Source organism: Tachypleus tridentatus, chromosome 13, assembly GCF_004210375.1.
Source record: "Tachypleus tridentatus isolate NWPU-2018 chromosome 13, ASM421037v1, whole genome shotgun sequence".
Lineage (NCBI taxonomy): Eukaryota > Metazoa > Arthropoda > Merostomata > Xiphosura > Limulidae > Tachypleus > Tachypleus tridentatus.
Window position 1 is genome coordinate 107,940,742 of NC_134837.1, and position 14,325 is coordinate 107,955,066.

At 33.4% G+C, this 14,325-nt stretch overlaps 1 protein-coding gene across 3 annotated transcripts in view; it reads left to right on the forward strand.

Annotated features, from left to right (window-relative positions):
* Positions 1-12,168, forward strand: part of LOC143240273 (uncharacterized) — a 69,384-nt gene extending 57,216 nt beyond the window's left edge. For all 3 annotated transcript variants that reach the window (XM_076482453.1, XM_076482452.1, XM_076482454.1), the window contains 2 exons: positions 9,067-9,176; positions 9,426-12,168. In XM_076482453.1, the coding sequence (XP_076338568.1) occupies positions 9,067-9,176; positions 9,426-9,845 (530 nt within the window). In that variant the 3' untranslated portion in view covers positions 9,846-12,168. The remainder of the gene's footprint in view (positions 1-9,066; positions 9,177-9,425) is intronic.
* Positions 12,169-14,325: the final 2,157 nt, after the last annotated feature.

Consider the following 14,325-nt stretch of genomic DNA (forward strand, 5'->3'; position numbering starts at 1 on the left):
TGTCATGCAGAAAATCAAAATAGTTCATCAAGTGTAACTTAAGTAACAATCAAATATTTGGAGCTCTTCTTCTTTTACTAAACTTGCTAATAATTAATTATCAGTTTTATAATTAGAATTTAACCACACCCCTCAAAGTGTATTCCTGTATGTGGTTAGGGGACCTCCCAGAGAAGGTTCTGTACTTTCAGTTTATCTTCTCTGGGATCTTAACATGTACCCATGTTTCCTGTGCATTGTAACCTGTGAAGGGGAGGAGAAAATTTTGGTGTTTGAAAGTGCCAACCCCAGCACACCACTTTGGCCTTGAATTCCTGTAGACAGGTGACCTTAAGTTGGCCTCTCCAGGGTCAGTCAGCTAGTCCTCTTGAGCTAGGGTCAACTGAATACCAGTATTGCACGTTCTCAACAGATGTGAACATTGTGTCTGGTGCTGGAGTTTTGGTATATAGTGCTCATGAAACCTTGGCTTTGCTGCAGTGTCCTTGTTTGGTATTGTAGTACATCACATTGGGTGGGTGGGGTCAGTTTGCACTGAAATATTTTCTTTTTACTATGGATACCCTAATCCTTGAAAAAAAAAAAAAAAAATTAGAGAAAAAACAGATAATTGGAAAATGACCACACATGGACAACTCTGGTATACAGTCAGATTTTACACCTCAGTTGCTCATTGTGCATTCATTGCCTGAGAAATTCTGAGGGCTGATGTCTCTTTTTTTAAAGTTCAAAAGGGATTAGAGGGGTTTGCTGGTTTTCCTAAGTCAGTCAGAAAATTGCACTCTGGACACATTTGGGTAGAAACATTATACCACAACATACCAAACTCCTCTTGAAATCAAAGACAATTGGGTATATACCCATCAAAGTTACTCCCCATGCTACTTTGAATTTCTCGAGAGGAGTTATTGTTGAGAGAGATTTAAAGAATATTCTCAAGTCAAAGATCCTTGCTTTTTTCTCCAGCCAAGGCATTTCTACCTGCACTTGTAATGGCAAAATAGTGCTGCCTACAAATGTTTTTTATTTAGACATTTACAGCACCACAGTCATATATTTCTCATACCCTCTGATGTTTCCAGTGTCATGGTTCTCTAACATGTGCTTGTTGTGGTGGCAAAGACCACGAAGACTATAAGTGAGAACTGAGACCTTGCTGTGTTAATTGTAAAGGTTCCCACCCCTCTTACTTTTATTCTTGCCCTAAGTGGGTGGAGGAGAGAAAGAGGTGCAACATTTAAATACCATGAACAATATCTCGTAACCAGAAGATCAGAAGTTACTGTACCCCACTATGTCTCGGACATATGCTGCTTCACTTCATTCCACTGCTATGGTGGGAGTGCAGAAAAATGTCTGTGCCTCTGACAGAGTAAATGTCCAAACATGTGAAGTGTCTTTTGCCTCTCATGAAGAAAAGAGTTGACAAGTCAACATCCATTCCCTATATCCCACCATTCCTTCCAGTAGCTCCCCAGATCCATTTCTTTTAGCTCTGGCTTCTGGGGTTTGCTTGGGTCCATTATCATTATCTTCAGCCCTGAGATGCAGAACAATTATTCATTTATGTCCTTATTTGCTGGATTTACTAGAATCTTTCCACTGACAAAGACCTGCTCACTTGACCCAGGGCAGGATCCATGGAGGACAACAAAGCATTTTCTAAAGAAAAACAGAAGGGCTCTCTGTCCAGTTCTCCTCCACCTAAGAAAAAATGGCCACTTTGATACAGTGGAACTGTCAAGATTTCTGTTCTGATTTGGATGACATCAAGGTGGTGATTGATTCTTACCCTGTGTGACTTTTCCTTACAATAAGTATTAATAATAACATTATGGGTCTGTCCTTGGATAACATGGCTGTATCCACTGATCAGCCCATCCTCAAATATGACATTTCTTTGAGTCAACTGAAATAGGTGGATACTCCCATTTCCATTTATACGGATAGTTTGAAATCAGGTAACTCTATGGACTCTGCCATGGTTTGTTGTAATTCAATCGTTGCACACAGAATACCCTCTAGAGTGTTCGTGTTCACTGCTGAATTGTATGCCATTTCACTGCCCTGGATCACATAGAAGCTATGCTGTACACAAATTGTACTATTTATACTGACTTTCTAAGCTCTCTGTTGGCTTTGGAATCACTTCACATTAGTTCTGACCCTGTTCTTGTCTGTATTCAAAATCGACTGGCCCATTTCTCTCTATCATCTACTTTTATCCTGTTTATCTAGATACCAGGACATGTTGGTATTCACAGAACCAGTTCACTGACATCACAGCTAAGTCTGTCTGTGCTGGTACTGTCACTGCTGTTCCTTTCCCATACGTGGACTAGCCCTGTACATGAAAGCTTGTCTCTGTTCCAATTGGCAGTGGACTTGGAGTGAGCAATGTGGTAACAAGATTTTTTTTCCAGATCAAACTTTCTGTTGCTATTTGATTGTCTTGCTTCTGTAAGGATCAGAAGGAGGAAATTGTTCAGGCTAAACTACTCATTGGTCACAGTTCTTTAACTCATTGCTTTCTTTTATCTGGAATTGATGCACCAATATGTGGTCTATGTGACACATAGGTCACACTAGCCCACATTTTACTGTCATGCAGTCATTACAATCAAGAGCAACTGCACTATTTTAAACATATTTTTACCATGGGTGCACTCTGGACGTTAGACAGTGTCATTGACGATGGTGATACTGTCCACCTCAGTGGTGTTTTTAAATTTCTAAGGGCTATTTGTCTTTTATCTCTATTTAAGATTTTAATTTGAAAATTGGACTGTTTTGTAAGTACAGTTAATTAAATGTTTTCATTATCACTTGATTTGACTTGTATGAGATCATTGTTGTGATGATGGCATATTTTAAAAACAAAATATCTATTGGTTGGTTGTCTCAACATTAGGGATTCAACAAGTAGATGTTTAGATCATCTTTTTTGAAACAATGGGAAGATTAATCACGTGACAGTAACTTATTGGCTGAGTCCAATTGTTAAGTTCTGTGAAATTGCGTTGACTTGGCAACAACGAACAGCAACAGCAGACTGAAAATACTTTTTGTATAAACTAAGTTTATTTGGTTTGTACTCATAGTATTTTCTTTCCTATTTAAAATTAATAAAAAACAGTTGATTGTTTTACTGGTATTAATAAAATCCTGTGATGTGATACACATTGCAGCACTCTTAGAAATAGTTGAAAACAGATACCATTTTAGATATCTTTGATATATGAGAATGTGTTATCATATGAGAAGTCTTGCAGGTTTGACATAGAAAAATGTTTCTTACCCATAAGGTTTCTAGTTTAATATTAAACCTTTCACAACAGGCTGGTTTAATGTACACAAGTTCATCTACATATTTACATATTAAGTGTTTGAACTATAACTTTTGATAAAGCATGTGTATCTTCACAAAATGTGGTAGACTTTTAGTTAAGTTTATAAGTATTGTTTACATACAAAATCAGAATTTTAATGAAATATTTTACTAAAGATTTGTTTGAAAATATTGAGTGTTTTGTTACTAGTCCAAGTGTGAAGTGATTTCATGTTATGATTGAAAACTATTCTAGAAATATTTTATTTTCTATACTCTTAACTATGTGGGGTCTGTTACTTGACCAGCCTCGTAACCATCATAAAAAATAGAAGTAAAATATAAATTGCTTTTTTCATGCCTGAATGACAACATATTATAAAGCAAATACAGATGTTTAGTCTGTTTGTTTGTTTTGAATTTCATGCAAAACTAGCAGGAGGGCAGTTAGTCATCACCATCCACTGTCAATTTTTGGGGTACTCTTTTACCAATGAATAGTGGAATTGATTGTCACTTTATAACACCCCTATGGCTGAAAGGACGAGCATGTTTGGCAAGATGGGGGTTTGAACCTGCGACCCTCAGATTACAAGCCGAACGCTTTAACCACCTGGCCATGCCAAGCCTCTAATCTGTTTGTCTGTTCAGGATTCAATACTTGTAGTAGACGGAACACAGATAGCTCATTTTGTAGCTGTGTGTCTAACTTCAAACAAACTTACTGTATTTTTATGTTTAGGAACTAGACAACTTTCAGTATAGTAATGATTTTTCATATTTGTGTGTATGTAATAAATGCACGAGTTGACTACTAACGTATTCTGTATTTTTAAACTCTCAATTCATAAAGTTTGTTTAAATGCTTTTCATGAATTAGATTATTTAATGAAAATATCTAGTTTTCTTTTTTTAACTTGGCGAAAGTCCAAAAGTGATATGTCCTAAGAGCAAGTTTATGGTTATAGTTGAGAAAAAGGAATAAAAAAAAAACCAATATACCAGTTACATTTTCTTTGAACTGAAAACATATATATGCATGTATATGTATTATAAAAAGTAATGTTTTTCAGACCCATTTTACAAAGTGTTGCCTCATAACTTCCATTCAGGAAAGATTCTTGCTCAACTCTCTCAATCCACCCCCAACAGTTTCCTTCTTCTGTAAATACTATTGACATTCCTGATATGTGAAAAAGACTTTTTTATCAAATAAAACAAGAATTGTGTTGTGTTTTTGTCAATATCTTCATTGTGTATAATTTTTCAGAAGAATCAATGTGCTTAGTTTTTTGCAGGAATAATATTGCAATTCAACTATAAAATTCCTGTCTTGAATGAGAACTCTGTTCATGGCTTGTAATTTTTTTTTTACATTACTTATAGAAGGAATAACAATAAAATATGAAATATTTCATATGAATTTTACCTCTTTTTGTTTATTACATCCCTATAGTAAATTATTAGGCTTAAACTACCTTGTGTAAGTTTTACCTCTTCCATACAACATATGAATGACTATATACAGCAAATACCCTATTATAATAATACATGTGATAGTTGTGCTATTAATGCCTGTAGTACCTTATACATATGTTTGTTTTGTTTTTGCATTGGAAGAAATCCATGTAAAAGATAAGTTGGCTTTGCATGTAATGTAGTAGCTGAAATGTGGATTTATTTCTCCAATACTCTAATGGTATGATTACTACTCCTTCAGACTGAAAAATGAAACACTTGAGCTTCCCTTATCTTACTTAGTTCTAATATATGCCACTCTCAGTGAAGTGATTATTGCTTACAGTGAAGATATTCAGCTGATGAAACTGAGTAGCTTTTGTGGTTTGGTTGTTACTCAGTGAAGATTTATCATTCATTCTAATTTTTACTGAATAATTTGATCATCTCTTCTGGTATAAGTTGTTATATAAATGTATGCTCAGTTTAAGTCTTCATTTTGCACCTGATTAAGTATTTGCATCTGTTTTGTTTTTTTCCAATAACTTGAGACATATTCAAATTTTTCACGTATGCTCCATAATTTTTTTCATGCGTGCCATTTTTCCGCTGAAACGAGGATTTCTGCGGTTTTCAAACGGCCAGCGATCACCCATGAGATTCGTGTAAATTCGAGGAGAAAATATGAGCGATTTTGGGGGCCGGGTAGGTGGTTTTTGAGGAGAAATCGTATTTTTTCAATGTTTATTGCAGAAAAAAAAAAAATCTGACCGCCATCTTGGAGGCAGTCTCGTGGTCTGGTATCGTGTGCATACCAGACAATAAAATATTCTCTATGCTCCAAAGAAACAATAGCGATTGAAATGTTTAAAAGGAAAGATGTTCATTTTGATCCTGTAGACAAGAGAATGTGTAAGAACATTAGATCAGCAGCTTCAAAGTATACCTCAAAGCTGAGGGAGAATCAGAAGAAAAGGGCAGAAAGGTTTGAGACCTATGGTTCTGTGAAATCTGGCCCAGCCACCTTGGCTAAAGAAAAAGTCCAGAAAGCTGCAGAGGCACAGAGAGCTGCCCATTCAGAGAAAGAGAGAAAAAATGCTCGGAAGAGAGCACTGGAAACCCTTGTCTCGAAAAAGAGGAAAGTAGCCAAGATTGATTAAAGGAAATTAAGTGATTTGAAATTTGACTGTAATTTATGCAGCAGAGCAGAAGTTGTTGATATCAGTGACTGAAAAACATTTTATTATTATCTGCAGCATACAGTGCCAGTGGTTTATTTTAAAGCATATCATTAATTTTATTTTGAAGCAATGTCAAAGCTTTCCTTGATTTACTGTTTCAGTTTGTATTGTGAAAGAATGAAAAATATACTGATATTGAGGTACCAGTAATTTACTGACAAGATTGTATAGATGAACAAGTTTTACTGTAGGTAGTCATGTAGAGTAATTTTAAGTAATTTGAAATTTTAATGGAATACATGCAGCAGAGCAGTAGTTGTTGATGTCAGTGACTGTACAAAATTTAATTTCTGAGGCATATCACTGATATCAGTAGTTTAATATTGAACCATATTAGTAGTTGAATTTTTAAGCAATGTCATAGCTTTCCTTCATATGCTGTTTTAGTTTGTATTGTCAATTTGTGAAAAAATGGAAAATTCACTGACATTAAGGTACTAGTAATATAATGACAAGATTGCATAGATGAACAATTTGAACTGTAGGTAGTCATGATTAGTCAAAAGAGTAATTTTATGTGATTTGAAAATTGTATGGAATATATGCAGCAGAGAAGTAGTTATTGGCAATGACTGTAAAACATTTAATTGGCAGCATACCAGTAGTTGATGATGATGTTATTGATGACAAAAAAGGATAATAATGAAATGATTTGTATTTGAAATATTTACTGAGTTATTTTGGCTTTATTAACTTGTATTACTAATATATTTTGATTTAGAAAAAAATTAAACTGAATAAATAGCAAATAAACAATCTTAAATTTCATTTATTTACTTTTTATTTTATTTGTTAATTTTAGATATTTTGATATATCTTCTAAAAAAATGAATGCAAATTAAAAGAATAAATCAATCTGCTAAAAACTGTAAATGAAAGTTATAGTTATATGCCCCCGGACCCCCTTAGTCAGGCGCGGCTGTGGCGCCTCTGGCGCCAGGCTATATACCTCTTCCTCATTTTTTCATAAATGTCATTGGCATGCCTGTTTTTTTAGCATCTAACATACTGTGGCAGTTTGTTTCATTGAAAGAATGTATTATTTAGACTTTTAACTGTAATGTAAATTGAGACAACAGAGAAGGAACGTTAGAATGGCTTAAGAAATTGACTTAGGCTAATGATAGCCAAATGACAGAATAAATTAAGATGTGGTTTGTGCTCTATTAGTTGATAAAATGATAGGTTCTGTACCTATGTATAAATGTTATTTATACTGTCTTCATTCAAAATATAGTTCACTGTCTGGCTGGTAAGAAGTTTAACAGGAAACTTTAGTTAATATTTAGTAGCTGCATCAGTTAAAATTTCTCCTGTAATGTCAGAATTTAACGTGAAAGTCTTGTGTCTGTTGATGTTAATGTGTAATGTATCTAGTAAAATAAGTTCTGTGTCATGTTTAAAACATCTATTGTAAGATTTAGTACTAATAATTGTAAGTTTATTGCAGTTCAGGAAATTGTGTAACATTAATGTTTCTGAGTAATGTGTGAAAATATTAGTTTCAGCAAACTGTGAACGTCTACATACCAAAGCTACTTTAATGAAAGCTTCATGTGAGAAATTGAATTAAATACTTTACTGTCAAATTAATGAACAGAAAATATGTAAGACAAATCAGTTGAAATTGTAGATATAGGACATGCCAAGTAATGTTTAAAAAAAAATTAGTATTTTTGGTGTGATTTATTTTTTGGCAATTACCAATATTTTCTGATCAGAGTAAATATCTTGTGTCGATCTAGACTTAAAAAATTAACCTAGCAATTAATGTATGAAATTTAAAATACCATTAAGTTTGTGCTTTGTCTTTGAATCATATACTACTATTTCAGCAAGTTCAGGTGTAAAATTAGTTATATTCTAGTAAACTTGCATGTGATTTCAGATACATAATACATAAAAGATTGAAGACATGTATTGGACATAAAGAGATAAATATAAATTTTATACCAGTATCCAAATTGCACACAACACAGTTTGAAACAATAGATATGAAGTAGTACAATTTTTACTGTAAACTGCACAAAGCTTTATTTAAAATACAATTTATGGTAAGTGTAAATTTATTGAATTGTAAAGCTGATCCAGATCTACTCCATAAATGATTAGCACCATTAAAAGGACCAAAACTTACTCATTCTTTAAAAGTGTCAAATATTTATAAATGGCAGAAATACAGGTTCCACTTTCTGATACATTTTTTCTGTTTATGTATATAGTAATATGGTTTGTAAAGTAATTCAGTGTCACAGAAAACAAACTAAATAATCATGCATATTTCTATCTAATTAAGATATGTTAGTAAATCATGATTCAGTGTGAAAATTATCTCTAGTAATGTCTTGAAGAGATTTTAAATCTTTTGACAATGCAAAACTTTCACTGTACAACCAATAGCACCAAAAGTCTCTCTAGTTAGGTACTGATAATCATAGGTTACCTGGCACACTTTTTTGAGGCACATGTAAAAATTTAACATACAGTGAGTAATAATTTGAATTTTTAAAATATTTAAACTTTTATTGACACATCATTAAAAGTTAAGTTTGGTATTCAGTCATAAAATATTAACTTATTCTTAGAAGAAACAGTAGATTTGTACAACTTTATTTTGTACTTCTGAGTAAATAAAACAAAATTTGAGTGAATGGTTAGGGAACAAACACTAATTGATTAGTAATGATAAGATGTGGAATTATAAAAACTAAAAGTCTATATAATCATTATATTTTGAAGCATTAGCAAGGTTCTTATATATGAAAGACATTGGCCTCTATCAGTTTCAGTTGATAATACACAAAATATTTCTACATCTGTATAAAAATAAACAGAGATATTGAAATTTTCAAACCTGATATTTTACCAGACTTGTTTATTAACCTGAGCCTGTTTAGGCTAAGGTGACTTGATCCGATATAAGCTTGACAACCACATGTAGAAATGGTTAGACTAAACTGAAAACTTTTATTATAGTTGTTCAAATCTAGTGAAAACATGACATTGTGGAAAAGTCTTTAATGTATTTTACTTTTATAGGAGGTGAACAGTGGAGAAACATGACTGAAGAAGAGAAGCAACCTTACGTTGAAAAACAGAATGAAGCCAAAATAATATATGAACAATCGATGGAAGAGTATCGTAGACAGGTAAACACATTCGTTCCTCTTGTATTTCTTTTAATATATATCAGTATTTATTAAATTCTAAAACACAAACTTGAAAATGTTTTTCACCAGGTTTGTTGTATACAATATGGCAGCTGTAATACTTATTTACTTTGTTGACTTCTTCACTGTCACAACTGTTATTTGCATAATAAAAGTTACAAGTATGATCAAAACTTAACAGAAACTGAAGTATACCAACTAGAATTTGTGTTAATTTTACTTTGACAGCAAAGTACTTCAGTTCAACAAATGGTCAAGCAGCCTAATATGATGATGATGCAGATGGAGGAACAGGATGACTCTGACAGTAAGGACATACCACAGTCTCCATCAGGAAACTCTGCTTCTGCTTCCCCTCCTGCTGCCCACTCTGTCAACCCTGCCACTTCAGGGTCGTCTTCCAACATTCCTTCAGGCCTTTCGCCTATGCCACTGGCCCAAATGACCCCAGCTCACTCTGCAGCTCTCCAAATGGCCTATGGTCAACCATCAGTTGCTGCTCTTCCCAACTTATCTCACTTGGGAAACATCCTGAATACTCCTATTAATTATACTCAGGCTCATGCTGCCAACAACTCCCCATACATGGGTAATAGTAACAACAGCTACAATCAGTCACCACAGTCTGGTCAATACAGCTGGTCATGAGTAGCTAGCTGATGGCAACACTCTTCCGTTGAGAAGTCTCTACCATGGATTGCTTTTGTAATGTGTAAAACCTTACTTAATAGTTGTGCTGCCAGTGTTTGTTTATTTTTGTACCAATTATGGTCTGGGCTGATTTGTTTTTTTGCACTTCTGTGTTTTGTAGCTGTAGCTAAGTTATTCTCACTGCATGTACATGGTGGTTTAAAAGTCATTGAAAGCCATGAGGATCTTATTATGTTTTTTAAAGATAATTTATCATATAATGAGTACCAGTTAGCTTTGTTTGTTAAACGTAGTTACAGAGTACAAGTCTTGAAGTTGTTCCAGTCCTTCAAGTGCACTTGATAAAAGTTCCAGTGTTTCAGAAAACTATAGAAAGTGTCAGCACATGCTGTTCCTATTGGTAGCTGATAGCTGACCCTGTTGTTGTGATTTTTTGTTTTTTATTGCGTCTCTTACTACTTGTAATCATAGTTGATTATTTAAAGAAAACAAAAGGTTTGGTCACATTTTGATGTTTATACTACCATGTACATCTTTGTTTTGTGATATGAGTTGATCTGCACAGTACATTATATATGTGTGTGTATATATACATTTATCAGCTTGTATGTAATGCTTACTCTAGTACTAAGACTGTTGATTGAGAAAGGATTACATATATTATTGTTACAACACCAGACAGCTAACAGTTAAAAGTATTAAACACTGAACAAAGCTTAAAACATCTACATATTTATTGTATTTCAAAGTATTCTACTGTTTGTTTGTTGTAGCAGGTTTTTTTTTGTTGTTTGTTTTGCCATTCAATTGCTCCTGCCAGAAACATTGAAGAAAGATTTGACAGAAGTGCAGTAGTTATTTTTGTTGTTTTGTTTTTACATATCTGGAAAACGTTAGTTTTCGTACATGGTAATGGAAAATCTGTTCAAGATGCTCCCTGTGGTCCCTGTATGTGATAGGGACTGTTAAATATTTCTTTAATGTCACATGATTCTCAGTGCAGTGTAGCCATTTTACAAATATACCTGTAAATAGACATGTCTGATAAACATTTCATAGCATGTAATTATTGGTATCATAAGTGTTCCCCCCTTTTTAACCACACATTCATACTTTGATATTACATGCTTACATGTGTATTTAACCTACAGTGGCTCTTTTCTTTTAGTATTTGGATGAGAGTTGTGATACTGAGTTCAAATTTGCTTAGTATAACGAAAATGATTGTGCCATTAAACACTTGGGCTTGTAATACTGCATACTCTGAAGTATGTCTGAGCCTCCTTTCAAATAAGGCCATAAACGGAATGTATGCGAGTTTAAATGTGTGTGTGTGTGTGTGTGTGTGTGTGTGTCGTTTTTATTTCATTAACTCGGCTCACATGTGAGTGAAGTGAATTTCATTGTAAAATCAAAAGTTTGAAACTCTTGTTTTGTTTCTATTTCTTCTCAGTATTAGTTTATTTCCAAAGATTTTAATTTATGCAGACTGATTAATTCTTTGAGTATACGCTACTTTGGTATGTTGATCATATGTAAAAAAAATACAGTAATCTCAGTTCTAAGATATGCCAAAGTTTCATAGCTTTCAGTGGAGCTTGTTAGTATTGTATTTATCTTTTTATAGATGCATAACCAACCATCTCAGAAAATGTTTGTTTTTAACTGGGACCAATCCACAGCCTTTTTCATTAACTTTACATTCCTTTTCAAAATTATATTTTATTGAAACTGAAACTAATTTTAAATCCCATGCAATACCATCGTTTCTTTTCAGTTATACTTAATATTATTATTTTAAGCATTGTTATAATTATTTTAGTAGAACCACAATTCATAAATTAAGGTTGTATTATTCATATGTATGAAGATCCTCACAATTCATTGTATATTTCCAGATGTTGAACTTTTATGTCTTGCGTGTGTTCTTACTCAAATTGTATTTATACTTTAAAAAAGCCCTTACAAATTTTATGGATAAATGGGTAGAAATATTTCACTGCTTGTAGAAATTCTGGTTTCTCTTTGTAAAATGATGAACATGGAAATACTGCACCCCATTTATGTAATAATAGCATTTGAATCATATTTTCCACTTGGAACAAAAAAAAATGTCTAAAATATTTTGCAAAACAAGTCCGGTAAATGGCAGGTGTATTTTATTTACATTGTCACAATTTTTGTCACTGTGAAATTGTAAACTTGTGTTTTACTAGTTAGTATAAGTCTCATGAGATCTGAAGTACATGCAGTGGGAGGATCCAAGGTACTTTCCCCAACTCTGTACACAAAGTGTAAATAAAAGGTTGCTGGTGCCGGACTTATATAGAGTTGTGTATTTCTTTTTTTTTCTTTTTTTTATCCTTTGCTAATTGAAAATTACTGTGACATAATAGACTTCAGAAAGGGAGGCCAACATATGAAAGTATGTTATTTGATGTTTCATCAAATTAATTCTATTTATTACAAAGTATTTTAACATAATCTACTTTTGATAACTTTTATTTCGTAATTTATTCAGTATTCACTGCACGTGTTAATTTAAAAAAAAATCATCTGTCACTGCCAAATGTAGCGTGTACAAACATTATAGGTTTTGAATAAACCTTAAATACTAAAATAATGTGACCTTGTGTATATATATGAACAGAAGAAATATGTCTGACTGAATATAAATTCTCAGATTTGATTTCAATTCAGTTCATACCTATATTTTTCATTGCTTCATAACGGTTCCGAGTTGGACTGTTTAAGCATAAGCTTTTAGTTCGTATCTTCATCTCTTGATAAATTTGATATCTAATTGTAGTTTTGTACTAGGGATGTCGAACCGTTTCGATTGATATACTTTTCAGCGCCTAAAGTATCGTAGATTAATTTACTGTTAATTCTGCCTAAACGAACTTCAATTTGACGGTAGACATTCTGAAGAGTAATAAAACTGAAAGACCCATGTGTGGTTTTGCTAACGCACAGAAATATATTTAATAAAAAAGTCTGGTACATTAATCCTGCCTGAAAGAACTTCAAGGTCAGCAGTAATTAAGGATTTCCTGGTTATAAATGTTAGGAATGATGTTTACAGTGTTTTGTTTCCTCCAATTGCATCACAGTAAACAAACATATGGCGATTTATATTTTAACAACATGTATTTCACCTAATGACTAGTTCTAGTTCGTTTTCATTTGGTTGGTTAATTTACAGCTGATTTTGTCAGAAATTTCTGTAATAATTTTCTTGGTTAGTAGGGCCAAAATATGTTGTAAGAAAAAACAGTTGCATGAATCGAAATTTGAAACTCAAGAGCCTTAGGCAAGCTCATAATTAATGTCTACTATGTAGACAATAAAAAAAAAAATCAACTTGTGCACAATAAATTGCATATTTTAATTGCCTCCTACTAATACAGAGGTGAACTTGCAACTCTAGAAAACGGTTTTCGGTACCCGTGGTGGATAGAACACAGATAATCCATTGTGCTTTATTACAAACAAATATTTTTAAAAATAAATTTGCTGAAAACGTTGCACATTAAATACTGCCTCTTAGTGACTTTGTTTTGCGTTTTACAGTCTGAGTTAACAGTTAGATGTTTCTTTTGGGAATTCGTGTAAATCTATAAAAGGACCATTTGCATTAACTTTTTGGAATTTTGAATAGATGGACTAAGTCCTGAGGCACTTACTCAGAAGCATCCACCACAAATTCGTGAGTTACTTTTATTGAATAATTGGGTATGACTGTTATGTCAATCGGAGAGTAACATTCAAACTGATCACTCTGGCCCTTTTGTTCCTGAGGTGTTATAATATGACAGCCAATCTCACTGTTTGTTGGTAAAAGAGTAACCCAAGAGTTTATAGTAGGTGTTGTTGCTTAGTTGCCTTCCCTCTAACCTGTTTATGACTTATGGATGTTTAACACTGATAGCCCTCGAGTATCTTTGCATAAAATTTAACAATGAGGAAAACAAAGTGTAGAGGTGAAAGTATGGGTTCACTGATTCAAGTCTGTGGTTAGAAACCTGAGAATTATAATGGATACAATAGGGCAGATTAAAACTGAAACAAGGAAACTGCACACTTTATACACAGATAAGCGGAATTTATCAATCATTATAGACAGAAATGGAGTCTAGAACGTACTGAAGTAGTGGCGAGAGACTGGCCTTAACCTGTGACCCAATAAGAAGTCTGCAGTTTCCTTACTTTTATATCAGGTTACTGACGACGTGTGGCCATTTTTCCAAGGTAATAACATTTTTTGCTGGCACTGAAATTTAGAAATACTGTGGATGGAGTAAAAATTGTGAACATACATCCAATCTCTTAAAACTTGCTTATGGAGGATCCATAGTCAGAATACCCACGAAAGCAGATTCCTATTATCCACTGACACCAGCTATAATGGAGTCAGAGCAATGTCATTGCAGTTGCACGATACAGAAGAACGTGTAATCACATACAATAATCGTAC